The sequence below is a fragment of the Laetiporus sulphureus genome, assembly GCF_001632365.1.
Source record: "Laetiporus sulphureus 93-53 unplaced genomic scaffold LAESUscaffold_13, whole genome shotgun sequence".
NCBI lineage: Eukaryota > Fungi > Basidiomycota > Agaricomycetes > Polyporales > Laetiporaceae > Laetiporus > Laetiporus sulphureus.
The window spans coordinates 162,612-174,732 of NW_024468522.1; the positions used below are offsets into that span (position 1 = coordinate 162,612).

The following is a 12,121-nucleotide window of genomic DNA, read 5'->3' on the forward strand; positions in this document are numbered from 1 at the left end:
GAAGATTTTTTCACAGCGTATTGTCATGTACAAGGCACTGCTACTCTCCTTGCCATCCAGGTGTGCAACAGCTGATTCGTCTCTCAGATGCATATCAAAGCACTGCACAATGCATGCCATCCAAGGGCATTCGAACGCCGCTTTGACGAATCAGTTTCAGAAGGAGATGCTGACCGGTGGCAACGCTCAGTTGAGGATCGCTTCATGACATGGGCCAGCTGGGACCTAGCGACAAGCCTATCAAACTGGCGTGCCATGATTGATGACATTCGAGAACTCTGGAGATCGCACCCATGGCCACATTGTCGTGAGATCGCGGACTATGTGAGTATTTCATGCCATTTTACTGCTTCACGCACTCAATTTATTGACCTCTTCAGCTAAAACCTGAGCTTGTAGCTATCGTTGAAGCCGTGTCAACGGCAACATCGACTCGTGAACCCGTTCAGCAATTGTTACAACTTCCGCTCGACAATGCGCATGAGATTGCAGATCTCTTTGACACTGTGCGTAAACTCTTTTTGTCATTGGCACCTTCACTCATGAACCAGGCTACAGATTCTGACGGAACATGCAGCCTCGCTGAATCTGGACACCCGTAACTCGATGTTTCGCACAATGAGGAAGCTTTGTGAAAAGCATGTCGTACTACCGCGAGCATCCCTACTTTCTCCTCATGAGCTCATCGTGGAAGATGAACATCCCATCGACCGGGGCGGCTTTGGTGAAATACGCCGTGGACAGTGGCAAAGTGGTGGAAGCATAGTTCGTGTAGCTTTCAAATCCTTCACCTTTGCACAGAATGAGGACCTGCAACAAGTTCGAAAGGTCAGTCTCCCACCAGCATTGGACGTCGTAGACATCTAACTGCGTGTATCAAATAGCAGATCTACAAGGAAGCCATTCAATGGCGACATCTCCATCATCCGAACGTTGTGCCATTTTTCGGTGTCTGTGACATGCCGCGGCCACTCCGATTGTGCATCGTGAGCCACTGGATGGAGAACGGTAGCATCATGGACTTCTTGCGACAGAACACTAGCGCAGACCGGCTACCGTTGGTATGCCGTTCCCCACTACATACGATAGCGCACCGTACTCACCATCCATCGTTCTAGTTGGTCGGGATTGCGACAGGGCTTGAATATCTCCACTCAAAGGACATTGTTCATGGCGATCTCAAGGGAGTGAGCAAGATAGCCCTCTGCTTCTATGCATCAGACTGAATATCATTGGCAGGCAAACATTCTAATTGACGACAATGGGGTCCCGCGTCTGGCCGACTTTGGTCTAGCGACTGTAGTGTACCGCATGCAGACAGTCAATACTGCTTCCGAGTCGCACAGAGGTGGCACTTACCGTTGGATGGCACCGGAACTTTTCGACCCCGAGAAATTCGGCTTGCCACATGTACGGCCGTCCAAGGAAAGCGACGTCTACGGGCTTGCCATGGTGATGTGGGAGGTATATCTCGTTCTCACTGCCATCGGCTACAAGTGGCCTCACTCGTAGCTTTTAGGTCTACACAGGCCGCATCCCATTCCACATGTGTCGCAATGAGTGGCAAGTGGTTTACAAGATCATGTCTGGCAAACGACCCACTCGTTCTGAGGATACTATGCTGCCGGTTATCCAGGACCGCATCTGGATCCTCATGGAGGAATGTTGGGATGCATGTCCAGGAAATCGTCCGAATGTCCGTGACGTACTCGGTCGCTTGGGCGCCGAAGACGACATGCACGGCATCACAGTGACGGAGCAAAATCGGGTATCTCCTCACATGAGGACAACAAGCGAGCATAGTAGCGTTGACATGCAAACTCTAAACATTCGTGAGGATTCGGGCAGCTGCATCAATGTCCACTTGGAGATGAAACACGTGGAGTGTCATCTCAGAATAACCGCGCGCTTTTTTTTTTTTTTTTCCCGAACTGTCATGATCGGTAGAATCTGAGGAAGTGGCCACTTCATCTGGACCTCACGCTTCTCTCAGGGAATTGACGTTCAATTTCCTATATCAGGTAAGCGTCGATGACCATTCGAGCGCCCAGCGGTGTCGTGGGTCCTTTGCCCCGGCATTCCTGTCACACCTGTGGGTGTAGCATTCCTCGACCTCTTGTTATACGCCGTAGGGCTCTCTAAATACATATAAAACTTTTGGGTTTCAGCTATTACTTTATTTTGTAGTCTTGGTGCAGATGGTTAGGTTGTGCCATGCAACATGCTGAAATATTTTAAATAATTATCATTGTCCCCAATCATTTGGGATGAGCCTCAAGGTCCAGAGTCCAAGGGAACGAGAACAACGAACCTATGGGGAACCATCCGGCGGATCCGGCGGATCCGGCGGATTAGCCGGATGGTCCGGGTAGGCTACCGTGATGTTCATGAAGCATGAAGCATGAAGCGTAAAGAGTTGGTCGGTGATACGTTCTTGTGCGATAAGTATATGCGTTATGATTCCCTGTTTATATGCAATCAGCGTGCATCCGGGAATCATGCAAGGCCACCTCGCTGCCGTGTCGAGAGGTATTCAAACCCGGTTGGTCCTTTATCATACCACAGTTCAGTCGAATTGTGGGGTTCCATCTCGCTTCGACATTGCTAGAAGAATATAATGATTTTCTGTGAAGCTGCCATGCTTCCTAAACCCAATCCCCCCTCCCGCCCCCTCGGGACGAAACCCCATCCGAGTGCCATACCGTGCTGGGGCTGATCAGAGAATTCTCCGGCACCAATCAGGAAACAGGAATGAATCTCCTGTTAAGGTTCCAGTCACATGATCAACACCCATCTGTCAATGAAACGCGGCCACAAACAGGCTGCTTCATGATTCCGACATTTAATAGCCCTCCCAATGTATCCTGTATCATTCAGAGATTAAAACTGAGTCTATCTATGGCAACAACATGACTAAGAACTGTACAGATTATTGCGGCACACAATCTTGAGATTCTTTTCGGACTTTGTAGTGCTGCCGCATAGCTCAAGGACACACAGTGCACTGTTATGTCCATCAATGCTGCTGGCCATCCTCTGTCTCATCTGCCGCAATGTCCCAAATGCAGTGCACAATATCTGACAGCTCCAGTCCTCTGTTCTGGGCACACAGATCCTGACAATAAAGGTTACTGGTTCCGGAAGGTGTGTTATGTGATAACTTGTTGTTCCTTCATTGCCCTGAAATACGAGGCATGAATCAGTGCCTTGACAACAAGCCTCCGTCACATGTGGCATGTGATCATTTTGAGTGGGTGAGGACAATGCCGAAGGGCAAGCAAGCACGCCCCTCTGTGCCATGCCCTGGACATCATTGCAAAGCAGCCCGCCCAAATTCCGTGACGAATACAAACCTTGATTGTACATTTGGATTATGCCAGGCATGCTGCCAAGACACACGAGCACAATTTTCGAGCCTGCGCAGTTGTGCGGTGTCGAAGCATAACCGCTCAAATAACTCTTCTACGCGATCTGGAGTGCCTACAGCTACATATCAGCCGCTGCTTCAGAGTGGTCCCATGGCGGAGGCCTCAGAGCCTCAGCCACTACTTGCTGCTCCAGCATTTATCCAGACACCTATGGTGAAATCCTACAAGCTCTCTATATCGCCTATATACCAGCTAAAGCTTCGGGAGCTTGAAAGGGATGATTTAGAAAGGGTTCACCAAGCAGAGATGGAGACTCGCCTTGCACGTGAAGGGGACAGAATGGTCATGGTCTACTGGTGGCGACAGGTGCATGATGAACTCTCTTATCATAGACGCAACCAACTGAAATGTATGGGCATAGAATGATGAGCCAGCGGACCTGTTCTCTGTCGTGGCTCCAGACTACCCGTACTTTCATCCCAAGCAGGCAAAAGACCTGTATAAGCGCTTTGCGCTTGGAACAGCTGACTTTCAATATTATGATTGGAAGATCAAGAAATGGGTCTACGGTTCGCCCGACTCACCGTGCATCAATATCAAGACTGCAACTGAATTGCATTATCGCTGCGATGGAGTGACTACTGGCCCAGGCATGCCTGTGATTAGCCTCAAGCGTACCACCTCAAAGGCTGTTTTAGATGAGAGCATAGAGCGTCATCGCTCAATGAGCTCATTTGAAAGCGTTGAGGATATAAGTGGGCCTTCTAGGTATGTTCGCTTGTAGTATCACAGGTAATGGAGTATTTGACTCACAGGTTGCCAGCTTGCCTGCCACTCCCCGCAAACCTCCTCGGACATCTCAAACTGTCATCGACATTGATGCATGGCTAAGCACTCCAAGCCATCCTGCGCCCATCATGTCACCAAGCCAGACTAGTGCGGCATCTCCTCCAAGGACTCCAATGAGAAACTTCGAGTTGCAGGTGTCCTCACCTTCTTCTAGCTGAATCAGCTCACCATCGAAGACTTCTACGCTGAAAGGCCATCACGGTTGGCCATTGAAGTATGTGATTGACATGGCAGATGGCTTCGCCACCATGAAGACATTGGAGGGGGATGGGCAGAGCCATGAAAATGTGTTCTCATTTGTCTTCACCGGTGCTAACTACCGCAGCTCTACCTTCAATGACAACGAGCGAGCTTGGCGAGTGGTGGAGGAAGTTGGTGGTGAAACAGAACTTCAATGGTGGATCACATATGGACGGACTCCTCAGGGCGAGTGGCGAGCTTTCATGAAGCAGTGGCGGCAAGGTCGTAGATAGGGCATATATAGCGCTCTTGAAAAATGTCTCATCAATGCGTCTGTATCACAGCCGGCGAGGTGAATATATTAGGTCAATGTACCATCGAGGGCCTTGAGTGTGCTAATGGCTGCGATGGTGAGGTATCGATTTTCAGCCCGCTTGCGAAACAATAGGTCATATTTAAGAATTCAGCACCGTTAAGTAATGATCTTGGTCGACAAAAAACGACATCCAGAGCCGATAGCAAAAGGGGGGGAGCCTATGAAAGAGACAGGAGACTGGATGGCGTACCTGAAACGCAGTACATCAGCTTCTGCTGAGTGAACTTAAACTTTGCTAGTTCACCGACACTGACGGTCGTTCATCTTCACGACAATTGTGCCAGGATGGCTGTTCCACTCAAGGCAAAAGATCTGTAAGTTTATCTGCTTGCCGTCAGATAAAACTTGCTAATATCGTTTTCTGCACAGAATTGGCTTGAGTGGGTCTGAATCCAAGGTAAGAGCCTCTATGTCTCTAAGCGATCGTGGCAGAAAAAATATTGACTACTTGCTTGCGATGAAAGATGATCTTGCGCATATGGTGGGACCTGCACAAACTAACAGCTCCCCGCTTCGATTTTCAAGGCACTGGCGAGGAGGCCGTTTGGCAGCGTATCGAGGTTGACAGCATGATGATAAACTGGTCTGCAGTTCAAAAGTCAGCTCCGAACATTGCGAAAACAGCTGCGTCGCTTTCAAACAAGAAGTTGAACCGCAAGCGGACAGACGAAGAGAGGGATTGGGGGATAGAGAAGATTATTCGCACCGCTATCGAAGAGGGTCGCATTGCAGTTCCTGAAGAATATGTGAGTTCCACCTTGCTCTGACATCGCATAAATATGTGATCACCCACTGTTAGCTGTTAAAAAGAGCAGAAACTGAGGCAGCAGATGTCAGCAGCCAAGTCCAGCGAGAAGACGATGAGCGTAAGAAAAATAATGATAAGAAGAATGACAGCAAAGACGAGGATGAGCACGGAGGTGAGGAGAAGAACGAGGATGACTATGATGATGACGGTGATAATGATGAGAATGAGGAAGAAGGGAACAACGAGGATGACAACGAGAAAGGCGGTGATAACGAGAATGAGGAAGAAGATATATGTATTCGACGCACCACCTTCAACTCAGCTTCGCGTGCTTCATGCATCCAAGTGTTGTCCCTCTGTTGCACTGCGCCCAGTGCCTTACGTTGCCGTTGGGGACATGGATGAGGACGTAGACGCGGCTGATGGAATCGCTGATATTGTGGTAAAGTATCAAGATTGCCGAGTTGCAGTGGGCGAGCAAGTTGCAAATGGGCCAGGCCGCCAACGTCTTGTCTATCTAAAAGACATGCCTGTTATGGAGGACCGCTCTGCGATGCGTGGACAAGCACAGATCCGATACTTTGTGAGGGGTCGTGCGCTCATCAGCAGGCTACGAGAGATGACACTCTTGCGAGGCTGTACGTGCTTGCTTAAGGATCTTCGAAATTATTTTCATGCGTGTTTGCTATTATTACAGGTCGTCTGAACTTCTCTGACATGATGATATTGGATGCGAAGGACAAGTTACGAGGGATATCCTGGCTGGAAAGCATTGCCGTCACAAATGCAAATGGTGAATTCGAGCTCTCTGACAGTGAGCTGGAGATACCTCTGGTCATTCTTCATGAATCAATCAGAGAAGCACAATTATGTTGTGAGGACCTAGCGGTGGAATGGGTATTTGGTCCTTCTCACACGCACTATCTGTCCCGCTAATGATCTTGCAGTTCACAGAGCTTGTTGCATCTGATGGAAAGCCTAGCACGAAGTGCAAGCTTATCCAGAACGACGTTCCTGCCAACCTCCATGCAGATTCAGCGAAAGGCAAAAAATGCGCGAATAAGGAACCTACTCGCCCGAAATCAGACAAGGTGACGAGGGCTGAGATGCTTCGCTTCCTCGCTGAGGTTGATGGTGGCCACTTTGAAAATCACCCCGCCATTCTCTCGATCTGTCATGCCCCAAATCGCAAGGCCTCCGTTGTTTTGAACGTCCTACTCAGTCAGCTCAACATCATCTGGGAGATCAGCAAGACGAAATATCCAACCGACAATGGCACTCAAGTAACACCCACGAATCATGCAATCAGTGACTTCATGTGACGTCAAGCTGAATGGGTGGGTCAATGCTTGCAGGTGGCAGCTCTGATTAAGGATCATGCAGACGAACCTAAAATCAAGAAACTTCGTGCCGCGGGGGGGAAAACGACGATGGGGGTTAGTGGATTGCTGAATGAGCTAAAAGATATCATATCGCAGAAGGTACAGAAGGACAATCACGCTCACCATCGTAACAGCAGGAATGATTTGTTTGAGGGGTCTGGGAGAGACACCGGCTCTGACTCCGAGTCAGCGTCGTGATGCGAGATGATACTCATGCTGTATCAGCATGTACATTCTCATTCGTAGTGACAGGATGTACGTACAAGTACGGTATGTCAATCATCGAACGTCACCATCAAACACACAATACAAGCTCATCGGTCAGCACAATGTGAGGGACATGTCCTCGCTTCCGAAGTTCACATACCAGAAATGCATTTCGAATATTAATCATCTCGTCCAGAAAAAAGTTGTAGTGTGATTTCGTCATCTCGCGCGTTATGGATTGGAACTTTCCAAACCAGACGTTCGCCTGCTCGGCAGCTGAAGAATTAAATGTCCACTGGTTGTGCTCATCGTAAAGCTCAGGGAAACCTGCTGGATTGCAGTGCATCTGACAGAAAGCATCGGAGTCCTTGTGCTTATTGATAGCGTGAAAGACATCAACAGGAAATCCTATTGTGTCCAGTCGATGCTCACCAGCGGCAATCAGGTGCTGTAGCAGATGACAGTTGTTATCAAAAAAGAGATAGGAAGGACGAGCGTGGGGGAAGCGAGCTGGAAAAGTGGCAAGAATGAAATTCTGGATCATGTTAGAGCACCACACAAGCATAAGGTTGGCATTCCACTCACCATGGCATTGACAAGAGACTCTGCGTGGAAAAATGTCACTCGTGATATAATAATCCCACAGCATCGTACCATGAGTTGCTCGTTATGCGTTTACTTGCACGTCAAGGACGTCTTGAGCTTTGGAGGTGAGGACAGATCTCTGATCGCTGGATCCGCTTGCGCAGATGATGCAATATTTGCTGATGCATCAGATACAATGAGACTTGAGCCTTCAATAAAAGTCTCTGTCTCTGGCACCTCCAATGGAGTGGCAGATGTGTCAGCCATCGTAAGCTCATCAAGGTAGCCAGCCGCATTTCTTGGCTCTGCCAAGTCAGCAATGCCAGAATGTCGGGCTAGTCTGGCTTTGAGTCGGAAGATTGCCTTTCCCTGCTCGCGTCGACGCAATTCTATGCCGCGATGAACGGGATTATCGCAAGTGCGAAAGCCTTAACATGTGTTTGCACTGCAGCCATGTATCACGCATCGCATATGCAAATTGGCATGGATGGGACAGAAGCGATCACGCAGTGATGCCAGCGACTCAATGCAGTTGGCTACATTGCACCTTGGATGACCGACAGTGACACCATCCATCACACATGCAGTGATACGAGCTACGTTGCATGTGACAGAATTAATCAGGCAAGAGCGAATCATAATAAACAAAGGGACGTACACCAGGAGCCATCATGCTCGACAATCACTTTCACACAATCTCTGCACACATGCGCCCACTGCTCCTGCCCTGTTCCAGCCACACACAAGTTTCGTTCAAGCAATCGAGCATTTAGACGATCTTTATGGCTTCCACGGTGAGGTAGTACTAGTCCGATAGATTGTCGTACACAGTCTCGCAGTAAGGCATAGAGATAGAATGTGTTCCAGATGGTCTCTGAGCTCAAACAATCGTCATTATGCTGAGTGTTGATCGACAGGTTGTATATTCTCGCAATGGCTTCGCCTGATGCACTGCATACAATCGACAAAAGAATGAGACCATGCAAATGCTCGCAGCTTGAGTAGAGAATGACATACTGCGAAAATGCCATTTGTGTTGCAAAAAGCTGTGCAAGTTCACTTTCTATGTAGCAGTGTTCCACCACTTCAAGATAGCGAGGCATGCAAGATAGATAGCGTCTACATGAGTCATCCCGTTCAGCGCAACAGACCGAGTAGTTAGGCCGATAGGTTGTCTTGCATTCTGGAAGAGACGTGATATAACATCATGCGCAGAAATATAATGCCATGTATTGCTTACCACGACAATACAGCGTGATGATCTGTGCAGGCAAGATGCCTCGGCGCAGGGTATAAAGATGAGCCATATACTCCTTATACTCAGCATGCAATTTATGGCCGAATTTCTTGCACGAGCGATTGACACACTCCCATTTGTCGGTAATGATGATTTCTGCACCTGCACGCCATGATTAAGACATCGTAAACCACTGCAAATCAATCATAATGAGACTGACCAAGTTTATATTGGAGACTCTGTTCACATAGCAAGCAGTCTAACTCTGCCATTAAGTCCGAACCAGTGGCCACTTTGCTGTCTTGAAGGATAAGATCATGGATTGCGAGCCAGATCGCCTGCACCTTTCCCGCAGGAATGTGCGTGAACAGACTTATCAGATCACATATGCTGTCTGGCAGTGATGTGGTTTGCAGCGTGGCAGGGGAACAGCTTAATGAGGATTTTAGAATGATTATAGGTAATAAGTGTGCGCAGAGAGCTGTAAATTGTTCCAGCTGCCGTGTGTTAAGCTTTCATAGAATGGCAACACTGAAAGATTATTCGTTAGATCACGGAGGAGCATGGCGAGACGTTCAACATGAAATGACAATCGACAATCATGTATGGATGCTCGAACTTGAAAATAAGACTTACTCACGTTGTCGTACCATAATTGTCTCGGCCAATATGATTCGACCTTGACACTATGCGTCGCGTGAACGCTGCGGGATTGCACATGAACCACTCAGGTACGAAGCCGTAGCGACATCGCCGTTTGCATCCGTTAGCCTACCGGTGCTACCTTGAATAATTCAGCATACGAGAGAATGAGAGGTACCGTCATACCACTAGCTCATCACCTGTCCTGATATGGTAGGCGATGCCAGTGCTGTGCAAACGCCACTTACCTGTACATCGCGCGAACGCTGCGGGATCATACACGAACCACTCAGGTACGATGTCATACCGATGTCGCCGTTTGCACTCGTTAGCCTACCGGTGCTATCTTGAATGATTCAGCATATGACAGAATGAGAGACATCGTCATACCTGGCTTGTCGCCTGTCCTCGAAGAACATCCAGATTGCAACTCTTGAACAATAGATGATGCCAGCGCTGTGCGAACCCTACCTGCCTGTACATCACGTTCACGCTGCGGGATCGCACACAAATCATTCGGGTATGAAGCCATACCGACCTCGCCGTTTGCATTCGTTAGCCTACTGGTGCTAACCTGAATGATTCAGCATATCATAGAACGAGAAGTATCTCATACCTGGCTTATTGCCCATCCTTGAAGACCATCAAGCTTGCAACCCTTGAACGACGGGGTGCCAGCACTGTGCAAACGCTACCTGCCTGTACATCATGTGAACACACTGCAGGATTGCACATGAAACCACTCATGTACGAAGCCATACTGATGTCGCCGTTTGCACTGGTTGGCCTACAGGTGCCATCGTGAATGATCCCACATATGAGAGTGAAAGATGTCAAGACGGTGTCCTGTCCTCGAAGGCATCCATAAGATAGTGATGCCAGTGCTGTGCGAATGCTACCCGCGTGTACATTGTTATCAAGATGATCACCTGCCTTAGAAAAGATAGCGATGCCAGCGCTGTGTGAACGCTACCCACTTGTACATCGTTATCAAGATGGTCATCTGCCTTAAAAAAGATAGCGATGCCAGCGCTGTGCGAACGATACCCGCTTTACACTATACGAACGCTGCAGGAATGCACACGAACCACTCATGTATGAAGCCATACTGACGTCACTGACATCGCCATTTGCACCCGTTAGCCTACGGATGCCATCGTGAATGATTCTGCCTATGACTGAGTGAAAGATGTCATCATTCCGCTTGATCCTCAAAGATTCATGACTCATGAGAAGGACTCTGGCACTGTGTGAACAATAGCGGCTTGCACATGAATAAAAGGCATATCATCTGCCTATGGGGTGCTATCGTGAACGAATCAGCATTATGTATGAGAGAATGAAATGGCGTCGTACCTCTGATAATGATGTGAATGCTACCAGCTTGAACGCAAATCGTTCATGATTTGTACTGAACAGGGGTCATACCCACATGGCCATCTGCGCACGTTAGCCTACGTCTGCTGTCATGAACGATTAAGCATCATGTATGAGAGAACAAGGAGTATTATCACTAGCTGGTCACCTGGTCCTCGAGTACATCCAGCTGGCGGCTCTGGATGGATAGGTAGCCAGCATCGTGGCCGCTCAGTCATTGACGAGTGATCCCATGGACCTTTCTGTGTTGTCCGTGGCATCTGCATTTTGAGCTTTGCAAAATATGATCTTGACTTCTCATGGGGTGATGGCACCTTGCATGGTGGTGTCCTTGCTCAGCAATGGGCATGTCAATAAGGACAAAGACCTTATGGTATTCTATTGCCATAGTTGTGATAATGTAGCTATGTAATAGTACACAATTTCAGTACTTCGTACCCGGCAGGCGGCGAGGTGTACTAGGGCTTGGCATGGTCATAACCGATGTAGAAGGTGTTCCAGTGGGTCATAGCGATGTCGTGGATTTGGTGTAGGCTGTCCCCATGAAACAGTGGCTGCGCATGGTCTGGTTGGTTTGGGTCCACTGTGGCGGCGGTGCGGTGCAACAGGGTTGTCGGCATACGGATCATTGGAGATGCTGTGCTGGGACATGTCCTAGTCATATGGCTCATCAAGAATAGAGCCACGGGATCTGGGCGGGTAGGACGCGAGTAAGGTGCGAATGAGATGTGTGCGGCATTGAGGGTATACATGCACCCAGTGAATCATAGGCAATTAGTAATGAAAGATGTATGAAGAATAATCAACACTGGTTCAAGCATGATCGAGAGCATTATAACTCACCATGAATGCTGGCCTACTTGCTCGCCTTCCTACAAACACCGTTGGCCCATCCTGCACGAAAAGGCAGCCAACCACCATGAGTCGTCACTGGGCGAGGTGAGGCCAGGTCCGTTGGGTGTATCGAACTGCCGATTAGCACGACGGTGTAGCAATGCGCTCAGATGGGCTCTACGTAGTATCATGCTGCCTGCAGCGACGTGCTGGCGACGTGCGGACTCTGGTCAAAGTAATCACGTGTGCGCGTCTAGCTGACTTACACCATCTCGGTGATTGGTCAGAACTCCTGTATGTGCGCGCATGTGAAAATAACGCATGCAGCGATTCTGG

General features: G+C 48.8%; 3 protein-coding genes across 3 annotated transcripts; 2 read left to right on the top strand and 1 right to left on the bottom strand.

The window, feature by feature from the left end:
• Window positions 1-606: 606 nt before the first annotated feature.
• Window positions 607-1,954, top strand: LAESUDRAFT_650129 (kinase-like protein; the record flags this gene model as incomplete). The annotated part of the gene is made up of 5 exons (XM_040904219.1): window positions 607-819; window positions 885-1,061; window positions 1,119-1,187; window positions 1,240-1,464; window positions 1,520-1,954. 5 exons carry the CDS (start codon window positions 607-609, stop codon window positions 1,952-1,954), a joined length of 1,119 nt encoding a protein of 372 aa, XP_040765604.1.
• Window positions 1,955-3,518: 1,564 nt separating this feature from the next.
• On the top strand, window positions 3,519-4,375 carry LAESUDRAFT_758008 (uncharacterized protein; the record flags this gene model as incomplete). The annotated part of the gene is made up of 3 exons (XM_040912394.1): window positions 3,519-3,734; window positions 3,790-4,136; window positions 4,192-4,375. The coding sequence occupies 3 exons, from the start codon at window positions 3,519-3,521 to the stop codon at window positions 4,373-4,375; spliced, it is 747 nt and encodes a 248-aa protein (XP_040765605.1).
• Window positions 4,376-6,603: 2,228 nt separating this feature from the next.
• LAESUDRAFT_736147 (uncharacterized protein) lies at window positions 6,604-9,204 on the bottom strand (the record flags this gene model as incomplete). The annotated part of the gene is made up of 8 exons (XM_040910668.1): window positions 6,604-6,735; window positions 7,271-7,645; window positions 7,696-7,773; window positions 8,158-8,291; window positions 8,354-8,646; window positions 8,713-8,878; window positions 8,936-9,094; window positions 9,153-9,204. 8 exons carry the CDS (start codon window positions 9,202-9,204, stop codon window positions 6,604-6,606), a joined length of 1,389 nt encoding a protein of 462 aa, XP_040765606.1.
• Between the last annotated feature and the right edge of the window lie 2,917 nt (window positions 9,205-12,121).